This window comes from Mus caroli, unplaced genomic scaffold, assembly GCF_978045245.1.
Source record: "Mus caroli unplaced genomic scaffold, Mus_caroli_1 scaffold_5, whole genome shotgun sequence".
Taxonomy (NCBI): domain Eukaryota; kingdom Metazoa; phylum Chordata; class Mammalia; order Rodentia; family Muridae; genus Mus; species Mus caroli.
In genome coordinates this window covers 117244326-117257744 of record NW_028227260.1, presented here as the reverse complement: position 1 = coordinate 117257744, position 13419 = coordinate 117244326, and the positions used below count along the sequence as shown (strand labels likewise).

The window sequence follows — 13419 nt, the reverse complement described above, 5'->3', positions numbered from 1 at the left end:
CTATCCTGTGAGGAGGTAGATGCCACAGTCACTCTAGTGTACAGAGTGAGTTTGTGTTCAGAGAGGGACATATGACCGCATCTACAAATAGAAAATGACACTCTTTCTAAAAATAGACAACCATTTTTCCCATTTATGATTCTGCCATCTACAGTTATGAAGTGTGCATGGAGCCTGCTTTAATTTTTAAAATTTGCTGACAAGTATTTTCACTTATTCTGTAGTCTATCTGGAGAATATTCCCTGTCTGTTTGTAAACATTATGTATATTGGTGCTTGTGGTTAGAACATCCACTTTATCTATTGTGATTTATTATAGTGAGTTTTCCTTTCCTTAGGACACTCTATTTTTATTATACATTATTAAAATAATATACTGCTATCTATATTGCTTTAGAACTGCCTATCTCTCACTTCATATTGTTATTCTATGTCCCTTCTTTAAGAAATATCTTTTTGTCTTACATTTATTTGTATTTTTATATTTTATATTTTATATTTTTAATTAGGTGTTTTCTTCATTTACATTTCAAATGGTATCCCAAAAGTCCCTCAGTCCCTCGCCCCCACTCCCCTATCCAACCACTCCCACTTTTTTTTAAAGGTTCTATATTTTATTACTAGACAAACATCCTAATTTAAGACACGAAAAGTCTCCAGGTTTAAATGCTGAAATCCATCTGGTAGGAATGATTGATGACAATTCAGTATAAATCCTCAGTCTTGCCATTGTGTGAATCCTTACAGACCCAGCTTCGTTCTCCTCCAGTGTCTTCTCTTAGAGTTGTACCTGATTTTGTTAGCAGTTTTTATCCAGATCCACTGAGGAATAGGGCAATTTAGCTTTTGTTTCTTGGCCAGGAATCGCTTGATTCGGAAAGTCTTGTGAGAAGACATGGCAAGAAGCCGAATCAAGAGTACCAATCACTATGGTGAAGGAATGGAGAAGAGAGCCACTCCCACTTCTTGGCCCTGGCATTCCCCATACTGAAGCATATAAAGTTTGCAAGACCAAGGGGCCTCTCTTCACAGTGATAGACGACCAGGCCATCTTCTAATACATATGCAGCTAGAGACACGAGTTCCGGGGGTACTGGTTAGTTCATATTGTAGTTCCACCTATAGGGTTGCAGACCCCTTTAGCTCCTTGGGTACTTTCTCTAGATCCTCCATTGGGGGGCCCTGTGTTCCATCCAATAGCTGACTGTGAGCATCCACTTCTGTGTTTGCCAGGCCCCGGCATAGCCTCACAAGAAAAAGCTATATCAGGGTTATTTCAGAAAAACTTGCTTGTGTATGCAATGGTGTCAGCATTTGGAGGCCAACTATGGGATGAATCCCCGGGTATGGCAGTCTCTAGATGGTCCATCCTTTTGTCTCAGCTCCAAACCTTGTCTCTATAACTCCTTCCATGGATGTTTTGCTCCCAATTCTAAGAAGGGGCAAAGTATCTACACTTTGGTCTTCGTTCTTCTTGAGTTTCATGTGTTTTGCCAATTGTATCGTGTATCTTGGGTATTTTAAGTTTCTGGGCTAATATCCACTTGTCAGTGAGTACATATCATCTGAGTACTTTAGTGATTGCGGTGCCTCAATAAGGATGATGCCCTCCAGGTCCAAAGCAAAAACTCTTCTGAATGATAAAAGAACCTCTAGTGGAATAACCATGTGTGACCTACAGCTGTACTACAGAGCAATTGTGATAAAAACTGCATGGTAATGGTATAGCGACAGACAAGTAGACCAAAGGAATAAGATTGAAGACCCAGAAACGAACCCACACACCTATGGCCACTTGATCTTTGACAAGGGAGCTAAAACCATCAAGTGGAAAAAAGAGAGAATTTTCAACAAATGGTGCTGGCACACCTGGCGGTTATCATTTAGAAGAATGCTAATTGATCCATTCCTATCTCCTGGTGCTAAGGTCAAATCTAAGTGGATCAAGGAACTCCACATAAAACCAGAGACAGTGAAACTTATAGAGGAGAAAGTGGGAAAAAGCCTCGAAGATATGGGCACAGGGGAAAAATTCCTGAATAGAACAGCAATGGCCTGTGCAGTAAGATCGAGAATCCACAAATGGGACCTCACAAAATTACAAAGCTTCTGTAAGGCAAAAGACACCGTCAATAAGACAAAAAAGCCACCAACAGATTGGGAAAAGATCTTTTCCAATCCTAAACCAAATAGGGGACTAATATCCAATATATATAAAGAAGTCAAGAAGGTGGACTCCAGAAAATCAAATAACCCCATTAAAAATGGGGCTCAGAGATAAACAAAGACTTCTCACCTGAGGAATACAGAATGGCTGATAAGCACCTGAAAAAATGTTCAGCATCCTTAATCATCAGGGAAATGCAAATGAAAACATCCTGAGATTCCACCTCACACCAGTCAGAACGGCTTAGATCAAAAATTCAGGTGACAGCAGATGCTGGTGAGGATGTAGAGAAAGAGGAACACTCCTCCATTGGTGGTGGGATTGCAAGCTTGTACAACCACTCTGGAAATCAGTCTGGCAGTTCCTCAGAAAATTGGACATAGTACTACCAGAGGATCCCGCAGTACCTCTCCTGGGCATATATCCAGAAGATGTTCCAACCAGTAAGAAGGACACATGCTTCACTATGTTCAGAGCAGCTTTATTTACAATAGCCAGAAACTAGAAAGGACCCAGATGTCCCTCAAGAGAGGAATGGATACAGAAAATGTGGTACATTTACACAATGGAGTACTACTCAGCTATTAAAAAGAATGAATTTATGAAATTCCTAAAAAATATTTTTAAGACAGTGTTGTGTAGGCATCTCCAGAATCTTAATCTGTTCCTCCTGCTTCCTCCTCCTGGTTTCTGGGATAATGGCAATTGCTTCCATCCTCTGTCCTTTTTGAATACTTGTTCGGGTCACATCTGGAAACATCCACCCACGGGGCTTTAAAGGTTCCTTTCACTGCCTTAAATATGCTGTTCACGGTACTTCCTGACCCCATGTTCACGAGGGTGCTGTGCCTTATATTTACGTGCCTTTGCACAAGGTGCTTTCTCTTTGCTGCTGTTGTCAAGCAATCCTTTTCTTTCTCAGGAGCAGGAGAGTCCTGGTGTAAATATCAAGTTTAGGGTGCTTTAATGAGGTTAGGCTTTTTCCTTGGCTACTGGTGGAGGGTTTGCAGTATTTACACACTTTGCCATTATTTCTACAAGTGGTCATTTTCCCCTTCCTCCAGATGTTCTCATCTCTTAGCATTATACTCAGGTGTTCTCGCAAGTTTTCTTTTTAAATTCATATTTTACTTATATTATGGGATGTATGCCATGGCACATACCCACAAACCATAGGACAACCTGTGGGAATCAGTTCTGTCTTACTGTGATGAACCTGGGCACCAAACTCAGGACACCAAGCTTGGATGCAAGCATCTTTACCCGTGGATCCATCTTGTTAACCCCTACATTTTTCTTTTCCTAAGGTACTTTTGACCACTCTCCCTACCCATCCACTCCCACACTTCCTAATACTTTTAATATTTTCATCTTCATTCCTCAGACTGAGTACTCTCAACTGCCCATCTTCAAGACTACCCTCTTCTCTTATTTCCATTCCTCAGACTGAGTACTCTCAACTGAAACATCTTCAAGACTAACCAGTTCTCTTATTGGCTGCTGCAGTGATTTTTATTCAATGAAGTTATTTGTCTTTATTTATTAATAATGCAGTAAGGATGTATACTTTCAATTCATTTATTTATCGCTAAGGGGAAAACAAACAAACAAACTTAAAGTCAAACACATGATATACAGATTTATGAAGTTGCTCTTATTCCAACCACTCGATTTTTCACACTTTCTATAGGGCCTTGCTTATAGAGAAGACATAGCCTGAAGTTTTCCGCGGATTCATTTAAATACTATCTGAAAATGCCTTCATCCTCATTGTCTTAGCCAGAGTTACAATTGCTGCGATGAAACACCCTGACCAAAAGGAAGTTGGAGAGGACAGAGTTTATTTTGCTCACATTTCCATATTTTGCTAACACTAAGAACAGGAGCAGAAGCAGGGCAGGAGCCTGGAGGCAGGACCTGATGCAGAGGCCATGGAGGGAGGCTGCTTGGTCCCCATGACTTGCTCAGTCTCCTTTCTTATAGAATGTAGGACTACCTGCCCTGGGGTGGCCTCACCCACAATGGGCTGGTCCCTCTCACTTCAACCAACAATCATGAAAACACCCTAAAGACTTGCCTATCACCTGGTCTTTAAAAACATATATGTTCCTTCTTTTTATTGGCATTGATGTTTGGCCTGCAGGCATGCGTATGTGAGAGTGCCAGATCCTCTGGAATTGCAGTTACAGACCATTGCAACCTGGCACCTGGGTGCTGGGGTTTAAGTCTGACTCCTCTGGAAGAGTAGCTGTTGCTCTTAACTGTTGAGGCCTCATCACTCACGCTGTGACACTCATCACAGAGCCTGCTTCTGCCTTCAACTATTCACTGTATAGAGTCTATTGGTATGCTTATTTTTCTCCTCAGTCTGAGGAGTACTCTCAACTGCCCATCTTCCAGATTACCCGCTTCTCTTATTTCCATTCCTCAGACTGAGTACTCTCAACTGCCCATGTTCAAGGCTACCCACTTCTCTTATTTCCATTCCTCAGACTGAGTACTCTCAACTGCCCATCTTCCAGACTACCCTCTTCTCTTATTTCCATTCCTCAGACTGAGTACTCTCAACTGCCCATGTTCAAGGCTACCCACTTCTCTTATTTCCATTCCTCAGACTGAGTACTCTCAACTGCCCATCTTCAAGACTATGCAGTTCTCATATTTCAATTCCTCAGACTGAGTACTCTCAACTGCCCATCTTCAAGACTACCCTCTTCTCTTATTTCCATTTCTCAGACTGAGTACTCTCAACTGCCCATCTTCAAGACTATGCAGTTCTCTTATTTCCATTCCTCAGACTGAGTACTCTCAACTGCCCATGTTCAAGGCTACCCACTTCTCTTATTTCCATTCCTCAGACTGGGTACTCTCAACTGCCCATCTTCAAGACTACCCTCTTCTATTATTTCCATTCCTCAGACTGAGTACTCTCAACTGCCCATCTTCAAGACTATGCAGTTCTCTTATTTCCATTCCTCAGACTGAGTACTCTCAACTGCCCATCTTCAAGACTATGCAGTTCTCTTATTGGCTGCTCCAGTGATTTTTATTCAATGAAGTTATTTGTCTTTATTTATTAGTAATGCTGTTAGGATATATACTTTTAATTCATTTATTTATTGCTGAGGGGAAGGGAGCAGTGTTTCCTATGTCAATATCACAGGACAACTGTCCTCCCATTGTGTGGGTCCTGGGTATGGAAATCAGGGCATTAGAACTGCTGGCAAGATATTTTATGTTCACAGCTACCTCATGAGTCCTGATGTTATTTTTATTTATAGAATTTTTATTTTTATTTTTCATTTCCTGTGAATTTCTATTTGTTATCTGGAAAACAGTTTGATATCCTTTGTCAACACTTTTCCCTTGAGTTCCTCTAAGTCCTTTGTTATAAATTCTATTAACTTTTTTTTTACAACATTTATAGTGGAAGTATTAAAAGATTAGTGTATCAATCCGAATCCATGACTGACTTTCCTCTTTTAATTAAAAACAACTTTCACCCTATGCACCTGTCATCTGTGCGTGTGTTTACATATGTATTTTCAAGGTGGGAACCCATCTGTTCACAAGACTGGGCAGAGGTCAACATTGAGCAACAACCTCTAGCACTTTGCATATTTTTGTAAGTTTTTTAAAATTAATTTTTGGTATTTAAACGGTAAGTGTGCACTGTGTGTTCAGGTGTGTGTGTGTGTGTGTGCGTGTGCGTGTGCGTGTGCGTGTGTGCAGATACCTACAGAGCCAGACTGTTATGTTTCTTGGAGCAGAAGTGAGAGGTGGTTGTGAAACTCCTGGTGCAGGATGTCGACAGGAGTCTGTCTGAGACCTCTGGAAGACAAGTACATACTCTCCAGCCTCTTGATTTTTATTTATCCATCATGTGCACATATGTGTGCCTGAGTGTGGTTTGTGCACATATGGCTGTAAAATCCAGAAGAGTGTCAGATCACATGGAGCCTGAGTTACATGCCATTGTGACTGTCTGTTGTGTGTGCTGGGATTCAAGCTTAGGCCCTCTGCAAGAGCAGCATGTTCTCTTACTGCAGAGACATCTCTCTAGCCAGCCCTATGTTAGCCTCTTCTGGATCACATTCTGTCTCTAAACCTCAAGCTCACAGTTCTAGCAAGGAAGGAAGGCCAGCACCCTCGGTGGAGCCATCTTTCCCTGTCTCAGAACCCAGACTCAAATATATGCTACTCTTTTATGTCTATGTTGGGAGTCAGAATCATATCTTCCTGCTGGCTGGCAGTCACTTTCCCTACTGACCCATTTCCCAGCCCCACATTTAAAAGTGAGATGGAGGCCTCATTTAGTGCATGCAGGGTGTTCTTGAACTTACTGTGTAGCCAACGTGGGCCACTTAATTTAAAGGTCCACTTCTCAAGTGTTGTTTCTACCCTCACTTCCCTATGGAAGGACTCCACTGTCTGTACCACTGCTTTCCTTCATGTTCATTTTAAATATTTCATCGTGTTTTTAAAATGAATGGAAGAGAAAGAAATATTTGCACGGAAAGTGGAGAAGCTCTGAACTATCAGAACCAAGAAAAGTCACATCTGCCTTGTCTGATTCAATGACATTGCCTTGGTAATTTAGACATATTCCTTAGAGGTCTCAGAAGACACTTGAAACAGATATATTGAGAACTCAGCTCTTTGTTGGAACTACAAGGGCTGAGGGACTAAGTGTGTAATAACAGCATGATGGTGGAAGCTAAACCTAAGACCTGAGACAGAATTAACTGCTGTCTCATGCCACATATGGCCCCAAATGTTCACAGAAAAAAACGAAGGCAAGGAAAATAATTGAGAGGAATGTACTTCCTACTTCATGGCTTGTGTCCTGTGAACCCTGTGGGTTGTCTCAAATGAAGTTTCTGTCAGAGTTCAGGGCTGGAGTGATTTCTTGAGAGGGGGCCAGCGTGGCATGCATCACCTGTGTTTGGAAGAGACTGCTGTTTCTCTTTGGGTCCTGCATCATCTCTCTTTTAAATTTGCATGGGATAAGAGTCATGGTGAGAACAGTAAGAGGGGGTGCCAAAAAAGGAACACTTGGGTCAGGGTACTGCTACTAAGGATGTTGGAAAGTGCCTGTAACCCACAGGGCTTACTGACTGTGATGCACAGATGTTACCTCCTGGAAACAGATCTTCTTGTGTTTAAATGGCATTTCCCTGATATGAGACATGTATCCTAACAATCTCAGAAGAAGCACAAAATAAGTATATTAATAATTCAGCTCTTTATTGAAAATACTAGTATTGAGAAGATAACAGTGTTTAACAGGGCTTTGAATCCACAACATCATCTGGCTATGGCATTTGAGCATGGGTGGCATCCTGTGGCTTCTCCACAGCCTTCAGAGAGAGATGCTCCGGGATGCAGGAAGAGGACCTCTGAGCATTTACAGCCTCTTATAACTCCTGTATTTTTCTCTCCTCTTCAAAAACCATTCCTAAAGTCATTGGGAAAAAGGAATTGGGAGACAGGAGTAAACCACTAGGATTATAGTTGAAGGACTTAATAAAAACCAGAATCTACAGTATTCTATTCCTAATTGTAGTATTCAAGTAGTGTCCAATTGAATTCAGGTTCTACTCCACACTCTGAAACCTACACCTGGCACCATTATGAAGGCCAAGAACCTGTAACTAGACAAGTCCTAGGGGGCGACCCCCTTCCTATTACTCTGCCAAGTCAGCATAACATTAAACTGACAACTAATGTTGTATCATTCTATTTAGTGCAGTTCTCGGCTCTCATCAGAGAAAATACTACTTAGAGAACTGATCGACATAGAGATCTTCTACTGAGCAAGGCATAGAAAACAGGAGATTGAAGAAGTCTCATCCCAAAATAGAACATATATACCATATGTCCTCCTTCCAAGGCTCAGAGATCATATGGCAAAGAGGATGGAAAGAGGCTGTGTATGACCACAAGAAAACAGTGTTTTTCATGGTACATCAGGGTATACACACACACACACACACAAATATATGTTTGAGCAGCACAAATTAGTCTCGATGTATTATTAAAAATTAGAGGACACAAAGGTTTATGGGGAACAGGATAAATATGGTCAAAACACATACAAAGGGATCAAAGAACGAACAAAACAGGCAAGTTGGGTATTTTGACTTGATATCTTCTCCATTTCCATAAGTTTCTGTTTAGCTAAATGTTAATTAGTTATGTGGATTTGACCTGTGAATTATAACCTCCCCCCTATTCAGACTGTAAGGATATAATTTATGAATATTTTTTACAAATAGTTTCAGGGATGCCCTAGCTATATCACTTTGCATAATTCATATGTCACAACCATAGTGTTACTCCCTAGAGCACTAGGATTGGCCAGGTCATTGTGGCACACATATTCAATTTAAGCACTAGGGAGGCACAGGCAGGAGGATCTCTGTGAGTTTGAGGCCAGCCTATTCTACAGAGTGAGTTTAGGACAGGGAGGGCTACACAGAGAAACTCTCTCCCTCAAAAAACTCATACGCACATATATACACAAAAGTATACTAGTCTGACAATATGTTAATATTTCTTTATATATACATATATACACACACATATATATGATTTTAATGTGCATATATAAGTGCTACACATCTATACAGAATACATCTATTTTACACATAATGTGTACACACTTTCTAAGTTAAAATGCATATAATGATTTACCCACAAAATACATGTATGTGATATATATACGCACTTAGTGAAAACAAGCTTGGTACAATTCTTTGTTCCTTAAGAAGTTTGTGTCTCCAGGAAATGAGCCATTCCTGAGGAGTAGGGCTTTCTTATTCCATTTTCTACCCACAAAGACCACAAATCTCAAAGGACATTTGTTTGGTTTAGAGTGATGGTCTAGTGGTTCATGCTTGTTGGTCTTGTAGAGGACTTGAGTTTAGCTCCTAGGACCATTTGTGCTGCTTATAAATACGTGTCCGTCCGGCATATACGTGAAATATATGCCCTCTCCTGGCTTCCATGATCAGCCACACACATATGGCATGAACGTGGGACACATACACACTTGCCCAAACATACATTAAAAAACTAGAGATAAATCCTCAAAAAGTCATTTCAACCATGGTTTGGACATGTTATCAAAGGCAACACAATTCTACTGAGAGAACCAGAAGGACCTACAAATGCACCAGGTTCCAGAATGGCTGTCCTACCAAACAGCTTTGTGTGTGGACTGACCTGCACTGTGGCTTCACTCACACCCATGGAACTTGCCAGACGTTTCCTACAGTTAAAAAAAGATAAAAAGAATTATGGATATGTGAAATAAAATTCGAGAGGAATATTTTATCATTGTTTTGAATGGTTTGTCTCAATTCATATTTTCTCTGATCATCACCCTGAAAATTTTGAGGTGCTTAGAGCAAACAGTACAGGTAGCATTTGATTACCAAGTTAGTATTAATAGATGTGCAAACCCAAGCATGTCTGTAATAAGCAAGTTTTAAAGCATTAATGAAGACAGTAAAACCTTCAAAAGAAATGTTCCTAATGCATGTGACAGTGGTACAGGAGAGGCTACCACAAACAAAACAACTCAAAACAAGACAAAAACTGCAAAACAAACGCCAACAGGAAAAACAAAGTGTTCTGTCAGGATAAAAGGAAACTCCAACGAAGAAGCTTAATGGAAAGCATCCAAAATTTTTTATTATTCACTTAAGAATGAGGTACTCCAATCGCTGGTTACCAGAAAAATGAAATATCACATTTCTTGTTTAAATTTATTTTGTAGTGTGTGCATGTGTCCCTATTGCACATGCAGATGTAAGAGGACAGCGTGAGGGAGTGATCTTCTATGTGTGTCCTCTGAATGGACCTCAGGTTCTCATAGCAAATGCCTTTACCCTGCTGAATCCTCTTCCACTATGGGTAAGGAAATATTAGAAGTCACAGCAGACAGGAAATGAGTATGAGAAAACCTCACCACACTGACTCCACAGTCCTGGATTACAAATACTTTTGAAATCTGAGTCCTGAGCTCCCTATAAGTTCCAGGAAGCCATGCTACACAGTGAGATCTTGGATCAAAAATCAGAAGAGGACCTCTGAACACACCTCCTCCACCCCTGCCAGGAACAACCAACCAACCAACCAAACAGAAAACATATGGTGGTGTATGCTGTCCATCACAACACAAATGGCCTAATTGAGAAGGGCCTGGCATGGGGCTCATTACATAACTGAGATAACTTTGAACTTCGGATCTACCTGCAAAGTACTGGGCTTACAGACATGTATTGCCTCGTTCTCATTCAGCCTGCTGCTGCTGGTGGTTGTTTATTTGCTCTTGGTTTTGCTTTGTTGGCTTTATTGGTTTATTTTAATAATTTAAAGATAGCCTTGCACTCTGCAGCTGAGGCTGGCCTGGTGCTCACTACTGTATCTGGATGGTAAAGGTGCTAGCCTGCATGCCTGAGTTCAAAACCCAGGGTTCACAGGAGACAAACAAGAAACCACTCCCACAAGCTGTCATCAAGCCTCCAGATATACAGTCTTGTTAACATGCACACAAAGGCACAGCATGTCCATTCTTTCTCTCTCTCTCTCTCTCTCTCTCTCTCTCTCTCTGTCACACACACACACACACACACACACAAACACACACACACACATAGAGAGAGACAGAGAGAGAGAGAGAGAGAGAGAGAGAGAGAGAGAGAGAGACTTAAATAAATATGTACATGTAAAAGGAAAATAAAAGGTGGACAAGAAGGGGACAGGAAGCAGGAGAAACTCTCTGGGCATAACTTCATTCCCCCATCCAACTGATGCAAGCTAGACAATGTACTCACGCCTCTGTAGTGCTGATGTAGTGACTGCACTGGAAGGTGCTCTCCAGCTCTTGTAGTTGCAGCATGGTGAAGCTGTGTTTCCGACGGTGGAGGAATTCGGGCACCAACACTCTCACAGGATTAACAGTGGACCACTGCTCTGACACGGGCTTTACATTTGCCAAATCCCCCATGTAATCAGGGACTGGCTCCTCTGGCTGCTTCTCCTTCTCCTGGGCACAGCCAGTGGCACCAAGGTCCTCTTGGTTGCTGTTATCCATGAGGCCTGCAGCACCAGCAGCAGGCCCACCTTCACTTAATTCTCCTGCTCTGTATCCTTCCGCTGCTGAGGCTCCAGACCCAGGCAGGCCCGGTCCACTCTCTCCCTCGTTTCTTCCCTCTCCAGCCAGCGAGTCCATCAGAGTCTTCACACCTTAAGTGGGGAAATGGAAAAACCAGGCTTCAGGGCCTAGGCTGGTGCGGAGGTGTCATGGAGTCAGGGCAAAGCCTGTGGCGCCCATCTCCAGTTCAGTCCTATATGGGACGCTTCTCCCCTCGTGGATATCGTCAACCCACCCTTCCCATCCCTCACTGACCTTTCGAATTTTCCTCATCCTCCTCAGGTCCCAAATCAAGCAGGTAATTGATGCTTTGATGCTCCATGTCTGTAAAGCCTTGGAAGTCGCTATTCACTGGTACAGCCCCCAACAATTCCGGAAGTAGAGCTTCTAACGCACCAATGGTCTGCTTCCACACCGCCAGGCCCCATCCTCTAATTTAGCATATATCCAATTATGATAGTGTGTCCTGCCTTCTGGTTGTCCTCCTATTGCTGCGGCTGAACTCCAGGCTGCAAAACTGAGTACAGTGGGAAGGTTACCGGAGCAAGAATTACTAAAAGGAAATGATGGCTCCTCTTCGCAATTCAGGTATAGGAGGGGCTTCCACTTTGCATCTTAGCTGAGTCCTCCTGCCTTGCTTAATTATCTTCCAAGGGAAGAAATGGCAGTCCACTGAGGGAACCCATTTGCAGGGAGTAAGAAAATATCCCCCAGTAGCTCCAGAGGCCTTGCGGAAATGTGTGGACAATACCACTTGGTCTATTTCTCCACATTAGGTCCCCGGTCAGTGGCAGAGACCGGATATAAACGAATGATTCTATCTGGGAAGTTCTTCCTTAGGGCTTTCACAGAAAGTGGAATTCACGTAGTGTATCGTGCTTCCAGGTCGGCCTTTATGGGAGCCTGGACATAATTGTAGGCTCTGCTGGTTCAGCAGACAGAGCAGAGGACTCACCTTCGCCAGGGCTACTGGGGAGGAGTTAGAATTACTCTCAGGCTTTGATAAGTGCTTGTAACAGCTGTGAGAATTGTCATACCTGTGCTGAACTTCCTCACATTTGTCTTGGACACACACACACACACACACACACACACGCACACATTCTGGAACTGTCATTCAAACAAATCCTATATTGGGATGTAGTCAGATTCATCCTAAGGGAGTCACATTTTCCCACATTCTGGTCAAATATGTGTGTGTGAGGTTGTGTGTGTGTACATATGTATGCATATGTATGTATGTGTGTATGAATATATATGTATATATTTAGTAGTAGTTGTTGTAATAATAGTGTATTATATTGCAAAAGTTGCTTCCCTTCCAGGCCCCACCTTCGACAGTTCTTCACCTCATCCTCCCAAATAGAAGGCCCTGCAGCACTATCACGTTTCCACACTGTCCCTTGTTTGGGGTGGGAATATCCTGGACTCCTGGTGCTGCAGATCTCCTTGGATAAGACTCAACTCACAGCTCTGATAATACCTCTAAACAAAACCTCCATGTTTTTCTTTCATAGTTTTTCATCCCTCTTTGCTCTAAATCCTGGCATTGCTCGTGTCAGTGTCAAGCACTGGAGAATTTATCTCTCCAGTCTGGCCAAAATAGTGAAGACATCGTTTATGTGCTGCAGATGTAGCTCAGTTTGTAGAGTCCTTACCTAACATGTATAAAGCCACCCATGGTTTACCTGGAGCAATGAAGGAGCAAGCATGGAGTCTCAATGCCTCAGTGCCTGTAATGTGAGCACTTGACAGAGAGGGGCAGGCTGCTCAGCTTTTCAAAACCGTCTTTAGGTAGTGAGTGTGTTTAGAAGTTTTTCTTCAATAACGTTATGTCTCAATAAGGTAATTTCCTGAGACATGAGTTTATGTGTCAAATATATATATATATAGGGCATTCATTTCTGCTTACCAATTCTCATTCATCTACTATCCTGTTATTTTGTGAATGGCCAAATTGATTTACCTTTTGTCTATGTTTACTGTCTGAGCATTGCATCCTTGCTTATAATGCGGCAGCTCCAATCCACCCTCACATTCTCTTTCCTAAACTTACCCCTGCCCTCTTCCTCTCTACTTCTGTCTTCCT

At 42.1% G+C, this 13419-nt stretch overlaps 2 protein-coding genes across 2 annotated transcripts; both read right to left on the bottom strand.

The window, feature by feature from the left end:
• Positions 1-598: 598 nt before the first annotated feature.
• On the bottom strand, positions 599-897 carry LOC147004778 (large ribosomal subunit protein eL39-like). Its single transcript, XM_085837752.1, has one exon. It carries the CDS (start codon positions 895-897, stop codon positions 742-744), a length of 156 nt encoding a protein of 51 aa, XP_085693878.1. The 3' UTR covers positions 599-741.
• Positions 898-7574: 6677 nt separating this feature from the next.
• Positions 7575-11652, bottom strand: LOC147004777 (rhox homeobox family member 2B-like). Its single transcript, XM_085837751.1, has 4 exons — positions 11586-11652; positions 11011-11422; positions 9395-9440; positions 7575-7625 (listed from the first exon to the last, which is right to left on the bottom strand). The coding sequence occupies exons 1-4, from the start codon at positions 11650-11652 to the stop codon at positions 7575-7577; spliced, it is 576 nt and encodes a 191-aa protein (XP_085693877.1).
• Between the last annotated feature and the right edge of the window lie 1767 nt (positions 11653-13419).

What these genes read in the sequence shown, in the direction of transcription:
- LOC147004778 (XM_085837752.1), bottom strand. Translation starts at nt 897, where the DNA reads ATGTCTTCTCACAAGACTTTCCGAATCAAGCGATTCCTGGCCAAGAAA.
- LOC147004777 (XM_085837751.1), bottom strand. Translation starts at nt 11,652, where the DNA reads ATGGAGCATCAAAGCATCAATTACCTGCTTGATTTGGGACCTGAGGAG. An exon ending in GGATGAGGAAAATTCGAAAG is followed by an intron (nt 11,423 to 11,585) that starts GTCAGTGAGGGA and finishes TCCCCACTTAAG; the next exon opens with GTGTGAAGACTCTGATGGAC. An exon ending in TGAGTGAAGCCACAGTGCAG is followed by an intron (nt 7,626 to 9,394) that starts GTCAGTCCACAC and finishes CAATGACTTTAG; the next exon opens with GAATGGTTTTTGAAGAGGAG.